At 34.0% G+C, this 16624-nt stretch overlaps 1 protein-coding gene across 1 annotated transcript; it reads left to right on the forward strand.

Annotated features, from left to right (window-relative positions):
* Positions 1-14486: 14486 nt before the first annotated feature.
* Positions 14487-16382, forward strand: LOC121726411. Its single transcript, XM_042113759.1, has 2 exons — positions 14487-14590; positions 15973-16382. The coding sequence occupies exons 1-2, from the start codon at positions 14581-14583 to the stop codon at positions 16365-16367; spliced, it is 405 nt and encodes a 134-aa protein (XP_041969693.1). The 5' UTR covers positions 14487-14580; the 3' UTR covers positions 16368-16382.
* The last annotated feature ends 242 nt before the right edge of the window (positions 16383-16624 follow it).

Consider the following 16624-nt stretch of genomic DNA (forward strand, 5'->3'; position numbering starts at 1 on the left):
GCAATGTCCGGCGTATCAGATTCGAGTTCAATAAAAAATATCTTTGTTAAGGAAAAGGAACCGACATCTCTTCAGATTCAATTGAAAGCTTCGCAGTCAAAAAAAGCGAGTACGATTTTTAAAACAATACCTAAACATTTATAAAGAGACAAAATTACATTTTTTTAAACCACTGCACCATACAGCATATTAAATCTATTTTTGACGACCTACGAATAATAAAAACAATTGACGACTATAATGTTTTTGATATACCATAGTTCTAAAACCTACGTTGTGATATGTGAAGTGAATTGAACTTCTAGTGAAATCTACCTCTCGTCAAATATCAAGCTGCTTCCATCGATTTGTGCTATTTTCGTTCTACCTGTAACCGGAATAACAACGGTGCAAGTTCAGCTTTGTTAAATTTATCTTTCAGTATACTGACTTACGTGTCTATCAATCACTTTTTTATATTAATTTAATCAAAGTAACTTCCTGACTGCAGAGTACAAAAAATATATTGCCTTCATTACCTGAGGGCTGAGAATAATCGCAAGTTTATTGACTTCATAGTTTTTCAAGCTGTTACAGTAGTCTAGACAAAAAGTAAAATATGAACACATAGACTGCAAAAATAATCATTTTTAGAGTTCCGTACCCAACTTTACCCATTTATACGTGGGAGAGCCATGCTTCGGCACGAATGGGCCGGCTCGACTGGAGAAAAACCACGTTCTCACAGAAAACCGGCGTGAAACAGCGCTTGCGCTGTGTTTCGCCGAGTGAGTGAGTTTACCGGAGGCCCAATCCCCTACCCTTTTTCCATTCCCGTCCCATCCCTACCCTCCCCTATTACCCTATTCCCTCTTAAAAGGCCGGCAACGCACCTGCAGCTCTTCTGATGCTGCGAGTGTCCATGGGCAATGGAAGTTGCTTTCCATCAGGTGACCCGTTTGCTCGTTTGCCCCCTTATTTCATTAAAAAAAAAACTACGTACGTACGTACTTCGTTGTCTGTCCGTCTGTCCATCTGTCTGTCTGTATGTCTCCAGGCTGTAACTCAAGAACGGTAATAGCTAGAGAGTTGATTTTTTTCCAGATTGTGTATATATGCCGCTATAACAACAAATACTAAAAACAAAGTAAAATTTATATTTAAGTCCCATACAACAAACGTGATTTTTTGGCCTTTTTTGCTCTATATCAATGATAGTAATAGGTAGGTACTTGAATTTTTCACACAATCCTTAGTTTTATGTGTACTTTAATATTTGATAATAAAATTAATATTTAATAAAAAATTAAGAGAGGCTACCATACAAAAAACACAAAATTTGGTCTAATTTTGCTCTATAATGGTACGGAACCCTTCGTGCGCGAGTCCGACTCGCACTTGGCCGATTATTCCTTTCAGTTTTTATTGTCATCTAAGAGTAAAAAGACGCCCTGATTTTCAAAAACTATAGTCGACAAACTGTAGTACTATAGTCGGTAAAATATGCACATAGATACGTAGGTCAAAAAAGGCCCCGTATATATGAACTTTTTATAAATAGTCAATATTATGTAGTTTATTTCGGTAACATCTTGTGACTGAATATTAAATCAGTCCCTGGTCAGACAATATAAATGTGGACAATATTGACATGGGCGATGTGGGTTACGAATTTATACGCATAATTAGATAACATACAGAATATAAGTATTCTTATATTCTGTATGTTATCTAATTATACCACTGACTTTTTCGGTGTCAGCCATATTGGTATATGGCTGACACCGAAAAAGTCAGTGGTAAAATTTTTTATGCACCCTTATGATGTTTAGAGTACACTGTGTGATGAACGAGGACTAAAATTTCTAAATTTCAAAACTGAAAATACTATTCCATGAGACCACCAACATTTAACGCTGTTTAAGTTTTGAATTGAATTTATAGTAAACCTTTTAAACCGATAAAAGGGGAACCTTTTTGTGAGTATAATTTATGCACAATGTCTATAATGAGGCCTTTAAAATTCGGTATGGAATTATGTCAACGGCAGAGACCGCGTACCGGCAAGGAAGGTAGATACGGCTTTAATAGTTTTCAACTAGATATAGGCACACATGTTTTTTTCATGATATTTTGGCTATTTATGAAAGAAATACCATTATTGTTGTTTATTATAATAATAAACTGTTTTGTACCATACCTTAAAAACCTAGTCATTGCAGTACCACACAGGAATACCGTACTTTTTTAGGATAAAATAAAGTAGCCTTTGTGTTAATATACGAGTAGAGTCTAAACCTGCTTTTCCAAATAAGATCATTAAACATTAATTCAGTATTTTTGCGCGCGCGGAGGTAAGAAACCAACACAAGCTTTTGCCTTCATATATTTTTTAATATTATTTTGCTATCTCATTTGTGTCGTATAAAAGCGTCCGCAGACTTACAATTTCAAGTTGACCGACTAAAACAATGTGCGAGCTCTCATAAGCCGCCATAGCTAACAGTGTACTATACGATTTAGTCGGCCAACTTGAAATTGTATATCTGCGGGGACCCTAACAAGCAGCTCTTATCCTGATGTCATCTCTGTCTTTTTATTAATCTGTGGGATCCGCGTCGTTTTTCAGTCGGTGAGTGCTGATTTATCGGCGCTCCCTGGAAACGGAAGGTATGACAATATTCGTATTCATGTCGTATGCGAGGTTATTTCAATCTGGTGCCTATTGTGACACCAAAATTAGAACATGGCGGTATTTAAAATGGCGTTGTCAAAATGAAAACTTTCCAAATTGAGTTTCTCAAAAATTATTATATTATAGACATGAACGTGACATTTAGAATAACAAGTTTAAACTTTATTCAAAGCTCCCAGAAATGTGAAGTATTCAAGTTAAATCAAAGCTGTAGTAACTTTTCGGCCATTAAATGTTTTTGAGTTCTTTTGAATTGGGAAATTATTAAAATATTTTTGGTTTCTTTGCAAATTTAAATAGAACCAAAGCGTAGGCCTTTCCTCTAACTTGTAGTAGAGCAACTTGTATACCTCCTTGCTCTTCTACAAGTAGTTTATACGTGGGAGAGCCTATCTGCGGCAAGAATGTGCCGGCTCGACCGGAGAAATACCACGTTCTCACAGAAAACCGGCGTGAAACAGTGCTTGCGCTGTGTTTCGCCGAGTGAGTGAGTTTACCGGAGGCCCAATTCCCTTCCCTATCCTCCCCTTTTCCCTTCCCTTCCCATCCCTACCCTCCCCTATTATCCTATTCCCTCTTAAAAGGCCGGCAACGCACCTGCAGCTCTTCTGATGCTGCGAGTGTCCATGGGCGACGGAAGTTGCTTTCCATCAGGTGACCCGTTTGCTCGTTTGCCCCCTTATTTAAAAAAAAAAAGTCAGATATTATGTACAAGTTAGTACTCAATCATCTTTAACCGACTCCCAAAAAAGGAGGTAGTATATATGTTCAGCTGTTGATACATATTTTTGTATGTTTAACGATTACTGCGTTATTTGTAAACCGAATCAAGTAACGACTGGGGATGGGTCGACCTAGGTTTTAGCCTGTGATATGAAAGTCCTGTGTTCGACAGATTTAAAGCTACAGCTGCGATTTTAATCCAAAACTGATTAAAATCGATTTGATCGACATTTTTGTCGCTAACCTAGTACATTGCACGCTCCAGGTGGTGGTTTTCAATTACTCCTGAATAAACTACGTAGTACATAGCAGAGTTGAGTGCTTAAGTTTAGTTTTCATTACCAGCCCGAAGGTTTGAAATTTTCAATTTGTTCCTGTTGCACCTAGTAAGAGCACCATTTATCTTAGCAAACTGTGACGTGTTGGTACAATTTTATAGAAATTGTTGTAAGCAACACTGTGACGTCGCAAAAATAAGGTACATTATATCTAATGATTTTTTTTATTATTCAAGACAAAAATTGTACAAGAAATAACATGAAAATAATTTTCCCATACAAAAATCTAATTTAATAGTGCTTATTTTATAGTCTTAATAAATACCATTACGTTATATTATAATATATTTCTTCACAAAAAATACACTTCAATTTTTATAAGGTTAGGTGCCACTTACACAAGTGTAAACATATCTATTATTATTCACTAGATGGCAGAATATAATGTTGTGTAATTTTATCGCAAAACCCACGAAAATCTCATCTTACAATAAATGGAGCAAAAATACATCTACGAAATAATATCCGGTACCATAAAGTGAGTAGGAATTGGTTTTTTCATGAGGAAGAGAAGTAAATTAGTAAGCAGATCACATTGTGATGAACTTCGTGGCGTTACACATTTTAATTTCTTTGATCGAAAATGGAGACAACTTCTGCATCTTTTATATAGAAGTATGTTTATTATTTAAAATTATGATTCTTTTACGGACGCCATATTTGACGATAACTTTAACCTTAACTATAACAACGCCTCTGGTGCAACATTAGGTGCAACCCACCCTAAAGGTGTCACCGCGACGAACTCGCACAAATAGAAGGCACAGGGTTACTTTTAATTAGTAAAGAAGTAATACATTAAATTCTCGTATAGCAGTGTTTGCTTGTTCTACAAAACAGTTGGACTGATTTGATGCAATTCTGTGCTCTCATCGTGTTTGGCCATTTAAATCGGCTAACATCTATTTTTCATACCAAAAATAACGTATAACTTAAAAGCATATTTTTCTATATCACATAGTAATAACACTTTACTTTGTTTTATAATATTATGTATGTATAGATATACATACATAATATTATAAAACAAAGTCGCTTTTTTCCCCCATGTCCCTTTTGACGGCAACGGATTTTAATGATTCTCTCAGTGTTAGATAGCCCATTTATTGAGGAAGGCTATATTTTATCACGCTAAGACTAATAGGAGAATGTGGAAAAAACGGGGGAAATTATTTGAAAGGGCTTATCTCGCGAACTACTGGAGCCATTTTTATGTTATTAGGCACCGATAAGAAGTAGACCACGTGAAGGATCATTAAGGCTATCGATTTTAATAATTTTTCAGTGGCTATATATTTTATACCCGTGCGACGCCGGGGCGGGTTGCTAGTATTTATTATAATATCTAGTCAATACCCGTGTCATATAGGTGCGATATTTTCTAGGTGGACCTTTCTCGAAACTTTAGTAAAACAAGTATCATATTTACGCGGAGCAGCTTCTGATGAAGTCACAGGCAGCGGCAAACTTTTTCCATCTTGAAGGTGATATAAATAACAATTTATTCATGACTTTTTTATGATATAGAGTAAACATGTCTTGCTCTCCTTATGTAGTTTTATATTACAACGATATTTTGAATATGCGATGATGTACGACGATGGGTGTGCTCAATAACATTTGCTTACTCACTTTCCTGGTAGAGAAATCGGCTCCTATTAGTAAAAGAAATCTAATTAACAAGCCGACCTTAAATATTTATGTTTAATCGAATTTTGACTAAAAACTTGAAGTATTTATACTAATTTTTTATTTTTATTTGTTTCTTTTTTATTATGTATTTTTATAGTTTTAGCTGCAAATAAACGTTTATTCTATTCTATTCTAAATTAGTAAAAGTAGTAAAAATAGTAGTAGTAAAAGTATTAGGACGAGAAATATTAAGTTTAAGAGTTGTAAAACTCCTATTTCAGTTCAGACTTCCAGGTTGTAAAATTTTATGTTAGCAGATATTATTTCTAGTTAAACTGAACAATAACACAGCTATTTCAATCAGGAAACTTGTACTGCAATTGTTATACCATGTAATGGGGCATTGACTTCTAAGCAAATTTTGTATACTTCACACATTTTGCTGTTGGTGGTTGATTTTGTTGAAAGTGCTAGTTAGTTTTTGTGTCTTAATCCTTTGTTCTTATGCTATATTTTGTAAGTACTGTAAGCTAATAGTAATAAATTATATTTATTGTCTACTAAAATCTAAAGAAGAAAAGGAAGTTTTCAAAGGTCAGCCTAGCTGCTGCGCTCTCTGCAATAACCTTAATTAAGAGGAGGTATCTATTATGCAGGATATTAGCGGGGACAATTAAGTAAACAGATCGATTTCCATTTTATTCTCGGGCTTAAGTGTTTAATGAGAAGTGCTCGGCCACTCGGAGTCGAATTCCTATCAACAATTAATCCCGCCTTTGATGAGACTTTTACGAGGGTTTGGAAATTGGATTTTTATTGCTTTGTATTAAAATTTTGTTTTTTTCATTGTACATAATAAAACTAAAAGGCTAGCTCAAAGCTTAAAATCAAATAAGGCGTCGTCTGGCGAGAGAATCTCGTTTAATAGATTCTGAAACGTTCTGATCGCTTCTGTTTATGAGTGAAACTTTTAAGCGTTTAGTCGCCCAATAGTCGAAATTCGACCTTAGTTTCAACGACATTAGACCTATGTTTTGTAAAAAATATTGACTTTATCGTATTTTTTTCAACTCTTGTCTCTGGGACTCAGCTGATCTCAGACTGGCCGTGTAAGCATTGTCTAATAGTATCTAAGATTCAATAAAAATAACAATAATACATTTCTAATTTGTCACCTTGTTGTCAACAGACTTCAACCATAAATGAAAGAGTTTATTTCGTATGTATAGGCTTGTCACTCAAAAATCTGTCATTTTTCCTAGTGTGTGTATTGTAGTGTGTGTAATATTTTATTTGTTAAAAAAATGTATGATAAAATTGGCTCGATGCACTCCTTCACCATATAAACTATAGCTGTGCAAAATTTAATTCACCTACGTTTCCCCATTTTTCGTCAAAAGGGATACAAAGTTTTTGGCTCACGTATTAATATATAGATTTTCTCTTTGGTGTTGTTTTCACTTTTAATGTTGTGCATTTTAGATGAATTTGTTTGTATGAAAAGTTATGTATCGACCATCCATCTATCTTCATCCATCTTTGTAAAATCTCACGGGGTACCCAAATTTCGATGAGAGCAAAGTTAATTTAAGCAAACACTTTGGAGGCCGCTGCTGCTAGCGCAACTCTTCAATTTGCAGGAAAGATTTTTGTTTGTTTTATTAAGTGCTGCGTCGTAATCCTTCCTGGAAAATTTAAGAAATATTTCATATCTTCATAATTTTACTTTATTTTGTTCTTATATGCAATGGTTGGTAACATCTATTTTAATGAGCTTTTATTGTGTCCTTTCACCGTTATTCAAGGCCAAAATTGAGATGGTAGTCTTCCGTTTCCTGCCGTAATACTGATTATTTTGATAGTTATATTAACTGGTAACTATTTTATCATAACGCTCTCGTTATGATGAGAGGTACCTCTCGAAGTTAGCATTTTATCATGAGCTTTTTTAAAATGTAGATTTTAATTTAATGAAAACACAATGTAAAAAAATTGTGAAAAGAAGCGGCTATATACAATAATTGCTATCAATTCGATTTCATTACAAGAAGGAAACATTAATTCACCTGGAAATGTATAACATAATTCACAATAGAAGATTACATCTGTATGCTTGCATTAGTGTAATTAAAATGTCAGCTCACTACAAACCTGTCCTTAGTAGTATGTAATATTATAAAAATGATTTTATATACTTTCTAATTATATACTTAGTTGATGGTCAGTTATTCGGTATCTTTATTTGCTTCTTAATCATGGACTTAGAAGTTGCTGTGCAGCATATAGAGCTATTCTTCTCAATCTGCACCATATTATCTCGCAGGGCTCTTCTGTGGTCATTCTTATGCTACTTTCCGTTGTCGTCATCAATGCTGTCTCATTGTCTTCATACACATACTCATACACGTCATAATATGGCACGTAGTATACAGTATACGAGGTCACAAAGGCAATACAATGAAGAAGACAAAGGATAATCAGGGTTTTTGTATGTTCCAGCATTTTTGGTTCTTTCACATGATCTGAAACACAAAAAAGCGAGTACTGTAATTAAAAATATAATAACCTTTACTATATAAGTAGGTAATGTCATTTGTGACCTTGAAAACTACCCAATCGTTCGGAGTCATCCTATAACCTATATGGTAGACATCCTGCTAATATGTAATTGGGTGTTTTAACTTATACATTATAATTTTACATAATATTATTATATATTTTATTTCCTACTACTGTAACCCCTATTTTTCTAAAGATTAAATACATAATATACCCTATGTTTTATATATGCCAGACTAAATTGTGATACCAAGTTTATTTTCTGGTAAAATAATAAACTTGTATTAAGGTATTATACCTTTAGCGTAGCAGAAAATAAACAAAAGTCTAGAATATTATTTAGGCATTAATGTTTTAATTTGGCTTAAGATGGTAATTAAAAGATAAAGAGCTCTAAAAGTATAGAATTTTCTGTCGGAGCGTCTCGTAGATGTTTTCATGTTGTCGTGTTTTTATGACGTAATCAAATATATTTATTTAGGCATTGGGTATACGTGTGTATATAAGTAACTACTAAAATATCTTACCACTAATCGACATTGTGTACGCCGATATTATACCAATAGAAATGAAAAATAAAACAAAAATGCTTTTATTTATGAATACAATTTAAAAAAAATTACAGAAACGACCACCTTGGGGAACTAAGCCGGCGAGAAGAACCGCGGGGCTAAAATGGTCACATTTAGCAATTCCTCTCAATCAATTCAGCAAATTAATTGTCAAAGCTGTCAAACTGACAAATGTCAAATCAGTACAAAAATACAGAAATGAATTGCAAGCAGAGTTGCATTTTGCGATTTTAGAAAAATGAATCATATTATGATTCATATCATGATTCTTCAAAGCGACCATTTTAACCCCGCCGGGGTAAGAAAGCAATGCTTTGTCTTGTACTCGTATGATAGAAAAAGTCGCTTGGTGGACACTGGACAGAGACAATTTTATTAGCAAAAATTTATTAGCAAAGGCTAATTTTTTAACTTTTATTTGTATGTTATACCGATACTTTAACACAAAATAAATACAATCAAGGCACAAGCAAGGTTTGCGAGTTGCGACATTTGAAAGCGGATACACTACACTGTGGCAGGATTTCCGGCAGTTCCGACTAATAGGACACACTATTGACCTCAAACGGAATTCACGTTGGCTTACAAGATTCCGAGTAACCTCACAGCAAATCGTTCTTCATAGAAATTTTGAAGTGTGAAGAACATGTTTTATATTGGCGAAAAAATAGATTAAATTAATATGCAATCATAATTAGCAACGTATAACGTTCTGTTGACTAGACCGTAAGTAGCATAGACTAGGATTTGATACAACTTACATTTATTAAAGTGACGCCGCGTTAAAGTAAAAAACCGTTTTGCATACGGTTTAGATTGCTTGTTTTCTATGAGAGGCTGGCCCGGCCTCTTATAGAAAACAAGCAATGGAACAGCAAAAAATGGAAAGGGCGTAAGCGATAAAATGGCTTTTGTCGCGTAATTTAAAAACTATAAATACTATTCATATAAGCTATGGGCAAATTAAAGCATATACTGGAACCAATCTATGTACTGGAAGCTTAAATCACTCTCCTCTGTTGGCAAAATAGGAATCCCTTTTTTTAGAGAGGTTTTTTTGATTGATTATTCTGTGTTATAAAAGTTGACCAATCGTGTTATGCTATGGGTAATTCAAAGACAAAGACATGATGAATACTGACAATGAACTTTTCTTAGCTTTAGTCATAACTGAGAAAAATCGATATCGCTACAGCCAAATTATCAAGGCGTCGCCTTAAATGCAAAGAAAAATAACAAAACGGATATTATAACGATACGATATTAAATAATTCGTTCTTTTCATCGAATCATTATTTACATAACACAGTTGAATATTATAAAATCAAATACCTTAATCTGAAGCCGAAAGATGTCCAAAGCCGAGGGCGAAATATCCGGCGTCAGATAGTCGTGATGGATCGTCCGAGTCCGCGATCGCCACTGGAATACATTTAAATATTCAGATGTAGGCTAGATAGGTGAATGCTTCATTTCCGCTAGACATACTCTGTTCGAAGTTATTTTACCTCCGAGTCTATGAGAGTGAACCTTACGATGTCAGCATAGAGACTATAAGACGATAAAAGTTGAGCACTGTATTTTTATGGCGTTACATAATTTTTGACGTTGGTTACTCGTCCTTCTAAATAATAAATTACTTATCTATAATATTCTATAGTCATAATGAAAAATCTCAATTGCTTAATTATATTTAAACATTCGTAAAAGTATTTCCTTTTACAAAAAAAAATTGAATCGCATTAGTCTAATTATGTAATTTTGGCAAAGCTAAACTTCTTTACCAAAAATCACCCAACTAAACTTTTTACTCTTGTTTGGTGCTTGGCTGCTTGGCCGACAAAAATAAAATCAAGGGAGAAGTTAACTAAATTAATATCTTATGGATTTGTGCAATTTATGTGACCCAATTACAACCTCCTTTGACCCGCAGCTTGAGGAAAACCGTCGTCTATCTACGACGGAAAGATTCTCCTCTAACATGGAACTTAAGAGGATACACCAGGGGCGAGAGAAATTGAAAATAGATATTTGAAAATGTATTGCTGTTTCACCAATCTCAAGTCTCCCACCGCAGAGCGCGATAGAGACAACACGACAAAAGCTCTAATAAACGAACAGAAAATCTTCGATTCGTTGTCCGCTGATTTCTTCTCCAAAACTTAACCGATTTAAGTATTTTTTTCATTAAGAATTAAAGCAAGGCTTGAGCTGTGTTCCTATGTTTTATTTTTTTTGTATATTTTAGCCAGTTTTGTTTTCTGGGTGTATGAACACAGAGGAAAATCTGGCCATTTTTTTTTGGGTTTTTGGACGTTATTATCTTTTTTAATAATAAAATTATGAAAAAAAAGAAAACATAGGGACATGCTAATAGTAGCCATAGATATTCAGGAAAAAAATCATAACTCTACCGGCATTATCCAGGGAGGAAACAGGGGACAACGTTTGTATGGAAAAACGGCGGTGTGGAATCCTCCTGCCAACTTTTCTCCCTCCTGAAAATTAGGAGTGCAACTTTTCATTAGGCGCTCAGCATTTATAAATAATTATATATTTTGTATCGGTGTAAATTTCCATTTCGACAAAGATATCAAATTAATAATGTTTAGTTCTAATGTTTAAATTAGAAAACCCATTTTATTTCTAACTACAATTTGGCCGCAGTTTGTAGCTGTGCAAGTCTGCAGGGAAACCGAAATGAATTAATGTTGGATTAGCAGAATCAGAGCAAAAACACATCGAATGTAACCTACAATAAGAACAGTGGAATATTACGCAAAGGTCGAAGCAGGGGGGCACTACTAGCACACATACTACATAATCCGACCGAAATCCGACATGTTGCACATATCATATCAGAATATTGACAGAAACGTTTTAGTAACTTGAACAAAACCTTTTAGTAACTGTCTAGTGTCTATGCTAGTGCTGCCTTTAGCGTGAAAACATTGCAGTAATGTCCTATTCATGTCTGTCGTAACCATAAAGTTAATATACCTAGCGGAATAGAGCAACAATCTCGAGCTGTCAAACGAAACCGAAATTGGTTTCATCTCTGTGTAAAAATATGTGTACGTATACACTTACACAAGCATGATTGAACATGATTTCTATGAGATTAAATTATCAACGTGCGGCACGTGCCGACTGGACGTCAAAAAAAGAGTGCTGCGATAGCAGCAAGAGACGTGTGATACATGACAATGTATCACACGTCTCTTTTTACCACGCAGTGTTAGTGATAGTGACATCTCTCTTACTCAGGCCTTTGTTTCTCTATTCCGCTAGGTATATTAACTTTATGGTCGTAACCATAGACTTATAATATATTTATGATCGTAACGCAACATAGTCGCTATAGTAATTTGGCTACAGTTCTAAACTACGTTGCGTGTATCATCAACAGTGTGGAACACGTTGTCCGGGAACATTAAACACAAGTTCCGTAACGTGTAACGTTGGATGTTACTCGGAAGTGCTGCGGTTACAAGTTTAGATTGAACTATTTAAGACCACTTCACATTGCATCATAATCAATAATCCTTACTAATAGTTGGGGAGGGGAAGAGGGGATTTCGTGAGTAGCTCCAGCGTGTCAGATTAAGCCTTTATAGGCTTCCGACATGTGTCTAGTTATCATGGTATAGAAATCAGATTTCTCATGTGGCGGGTTATTTTTTTTTTACATTGATAAGTCATCGGGTTTGTCAGATTAAGATACTGGATGTTTATTATACCCCCAAAGAAGCTTCCATTATAAAGCACTGACGATTCAAAGGTTTGGTAAGCCTGTGTACATTTTAAAATATAAAAAGTAAAGATTCATATTTTCCTAACTAAGGTTCGCAGATATTGCACTAAACTAAATGATTTAGTCCTTGCTGTCTAAAATATAATATTAATAAATGACTTAAGTAAGCAATTTTCTGAACAAATTTCCTTTTTCTAAACTTTAAAATGGCTGCAGTTTCTGAATCCACCACTAAAATAAAAAAACGCTCTTATTATTTTTTAATCAGTTTTATCTTATGTACAAAACCTACTAAGTCTCCATGACGCTCGAGTGACTACAAAAATAGCACCCTCCCCTCCTCTACTATAATTTTATAAATGCGAAACTAAGTCTGCCTGTCGGTTTGTTACCTCTCGCGCTTAAAAGACTGAACATATTTAGATGTTGGTATGAAGATATTTTAAGAGATGAGAAAGTTTAAAAGGAGAAAGCTGAAAAAACGAAACTTGGTATGAAGATACTTTGCTGAAGAATCTAGGATAGTTTTTGTTCGGGAAAATGTACGATTCTCGTGCGATAAACGAATTTGAGCGCAATGGAGTTGCGTATGACATCTAGTAATATATTATTACAAATACAGGTGTTACAGCCTAAGTAATAAATCTGGATATTATGTATATTATCTAGTCATTATTTTTAATGTCTGCTCTATTTAGATAAAGTTATAATTGACACAGAATTAATCACATTAACTAGCAATTTTATATAATATCTTTAAAGACTTGGATAATGTTATAAAACAAGTAGGTAAGGATTATAAAATTATATTTCAATTTGCCCTCAGCATACCTAACGTTTTCTACATGTGTAGCAATATAATTATACTGTTATTTGAAATGTAACAAACAATTATTATAAAGTTTATTTTAAGAATTAAAATAACATTGCCATCGTACTTAATATTATAAACCAGACACAAGAACCAGATAAGCTTTCACTTCCCTAAAACGTGTCTTCTAATAAATTAAATGCTGACTGCACTACACTTTAAACACTTAAATTATTCCCAGTACAAGTCCAAGTTAAATTAAAAACCATTACTTAAAGCATTGACACGAGGTATTCTCACCACGTCGGCGCAAGTATTAATTACTTATTGTGGTCGGAAAAAATACATTTTCCAAGCACCCTTGTGCTCTTGGCATAGAGTTCATTATTGCGTGTCCCGCTGTTTATATTGACATTCAACAAATGGGTGGCCATCTTCAAAATGGAATAATTTAAAAGTTGCTTCATTACTGGATGTGTTCTGAATAGTATATTTATAGCAAATTTTAAATGTCTGAGAGCTTAAAACCTTACGATTACGTAGCCGTCCACAAAAAACACATGCTTTCTGGTAAGAAAGCATGTGTTTTTTGTGTCACCATTTATTTTAGCTTTGTAGATGAGAGTTTTTAAACTCTTAATTGAATACTAAATTACCATTTAGTATTCAATTAAGAGTTTAAAAACTCTCATCTACAAAGCTAAAATAAATCGTGTACAAAAAGCAAAACCTATTAATATGATTATTACTAAGCTAATAGCGTCTGCAAATGATCAAGCTAGATCAAGATAGAATAGATCAAGATAGAAGCAAAAAGAAGAACGATCAATCAGATACAATGCAATTGTTGCCAAAAGTAATACATCCGAATAGTCTTACTAAACGTGTACGTCTATAAATGCGTAATATACATAGAGCAGGTATATATTGTCACACAGCGCGGCCTGTGACCGCAGTAACCGAAATAATCATATTATTAAACCCCTAATTAGATTAATTCAGCTCTAAACCCCTTATTGGCTTACCTATCCCAAATTACCCTAATATGCAACTGTGTTGCTTTATTTATAATATAAATGCAATTAAAAGGCCGGCAACGCACCTGCTGCTCTTCTGATGCTACGAGTGTCCATGGGCGACGGAAGTTGCTTTCCATCAGGTGACCCGTTTGCTCGTTTGCCCCCTTATTTCATAAAAAAATGCACAATATAATTACACTTACAAACCGTACGATATCAAAGTAGCCAAAATAGTTGGTATTTTTATGCAATCCTATGAGGATAAGAGAGAAAAGTAAACCACGGAAATCAGTGACGCAACAAACAGCTGTTGCCAGTGTTTACATAACTGATAATACTGATTAAGAACAATGGAAACTGAGCGCGCAAAAATGCAATTATAAAACGTGAAAACAGAAAATACTTCAAGTTTCTCATAGTTGCAGCGCCAACGAGTTTTAATGGAATGGCTGTACAAATTTTTATCTGCATAAAAATGGATGAGGAAAATAAACAAAAATGAATTATTGTGAGTAGATAATATAAATGTATTCCAAAAATAGCATATGTAATAAAACTTTATTTGACTTTTGCTGTACGCGTAGGTGGGGCTGAAGCAAATAAATTTCATGAGCGAAAGAAGAAGCCCAACATTAATATTGTCATGGTAAAGAATCAAAGACATAATATTGTACATTACACAGTTACGCAGACAAGAAGAACTGTACAAATAATTAGGATATCGTATTTACATTCCTAGGATTGATAGATAGGAGTATAGTATCCCCATTCCTTTTAATAAAAAATAATTACCACAGCGAATAGCAACAAAAATGCGACAATCGTTTAAATTATCTGCTGTTTAATTTATTAGGGCAGTATAACTAGCAGAGAATTTGACTCATTTGTTTATTCTTACTATATACAGAATGTAACAAAACTAAGTGATAATACGTTAGGGTGTATATAATATAAAGTTCGCTGTGAAAGTGAAAGCGCTAAAGGGCAACTTTTTTTTCATCTTGCTCATACAAATCACAAAAAATTTTTGCTCTTTCAGCACTGCTACTTTTACAGTGAACTCTATAATATAAAAAACACATAACACATTAAAGTATTATCACTTAGTTACTATCTATTCTCGTCATGTCAAGTATGGTCTATCAAAGACTTGTTATGACTTATAACCCAATCAATAACGCTATATGCCTATGAATCAATTTCCTTGACGGTACATCCGTAGATAGACAATGATAAATGATATAATAATTATATGCAAATAATCGCGAGTTGTCGTTGACTTTATGTTGGGGAGCATAAACTTTATGATTTATACTTCGTGATAAATCTGAATAAGAAAACATCTGTGTGTTTGCGGATAACTTCCAACTTTGCTCTTGGGCCGATATTCGATCAATGTACCACTGTTTTCGAGAAAATGACATGGAGGTTTGCCGAAAGTTATTGGAAAATCTTACAAATAACGTATTCAACTATTTCACAAGCGAGTCAAAAGCAATTGTACTTGCTCTTGTTCTATTTATCATAATACTTTATTATAATACTTATATACATAATATTATATGTAATACTTTATACAAGGTGTAACAAAACTAAGTTTTATTAAAAATTTGGTCTTTCAACGCTGCTACTTTCACAGTGAACTCTATACAAGGAACACGTACACACCCTAAAGTATTATCACTTAGTTTTGTTACACCTTGTATATTAATACTTTATACTATAATAATATATAATACTTTATATAATATAATAAAGTACAAGAAAAGTGTTTAATTATTATTACTGTGAAACATGAATTTCCACCTACAAGTTATAGTACATTTAATAATATTATCATACGAATGCTTTTATATTTTGACTTACATTTAATACCTGTAATATTTTCAGCGCCACACAGTATCGCGTTGATGTTGGTGGTAGTCGCGATATTGGGACACAACGCATCATTCCTATCGAAAGACCTAGCACACTCGATGTCGACTATGTATGTTCGCGACAAAACTATAGACAAGTTGACCTGGCAATGTTTGAGGATTCGAGGGGATGTTCCTTGCGTGATTCATTGCGTGCTGAGTCTTTTTGGCATCATGAACAATCGTGGGGATATTAACGTTAACAATTATAATAAACGTGTGAATGCTTTTCATCACAACGACCGGAGGATCGTGATATCGGACGTGGGGCAAAAGTGCGCAGACAACCTTAAGGGGTCGACAATCGGTGTGTGTCAGAAAGCGTTAAAGTTTGTAGAGTGCACTAAAATACTTGCGGTGAAAATGTGATAAATACTATTGAAGGTCGTTTAAATTAAATTAATTTTAAATACTTTGTAATATATTATATTATGTTATTTAGAATACTCAATCGTTATTTGTAAAAATAAGTTATTCGATGCTTCTTATTTATGAGAAAACACGTACTAATTAATACATTTTCCGTTATAAGTTACATTCATAATTTTGTTCCTGTTTCAAGCTGTGTTTCCTGCAAGTTCGTTAGAAGCTAATTAGTTTATTCAATAGTTTGTTAATTATGTATG

The sequence above is a fragment of the Aricia agestis genome, chromosome 4 (genome assembly GCF_905147365.1).
Source record: "Aricia agestis chromosome 4, ilAriAges1.1, whole genome shotgun sequence".
Taxonomy (NCBI): domain Eukaryota; kingdom Metazoa; phylum Arthropoda; class Insecta; order Lepidoptera; family Lycaenidae; genus Aricia; species Aricia agestis.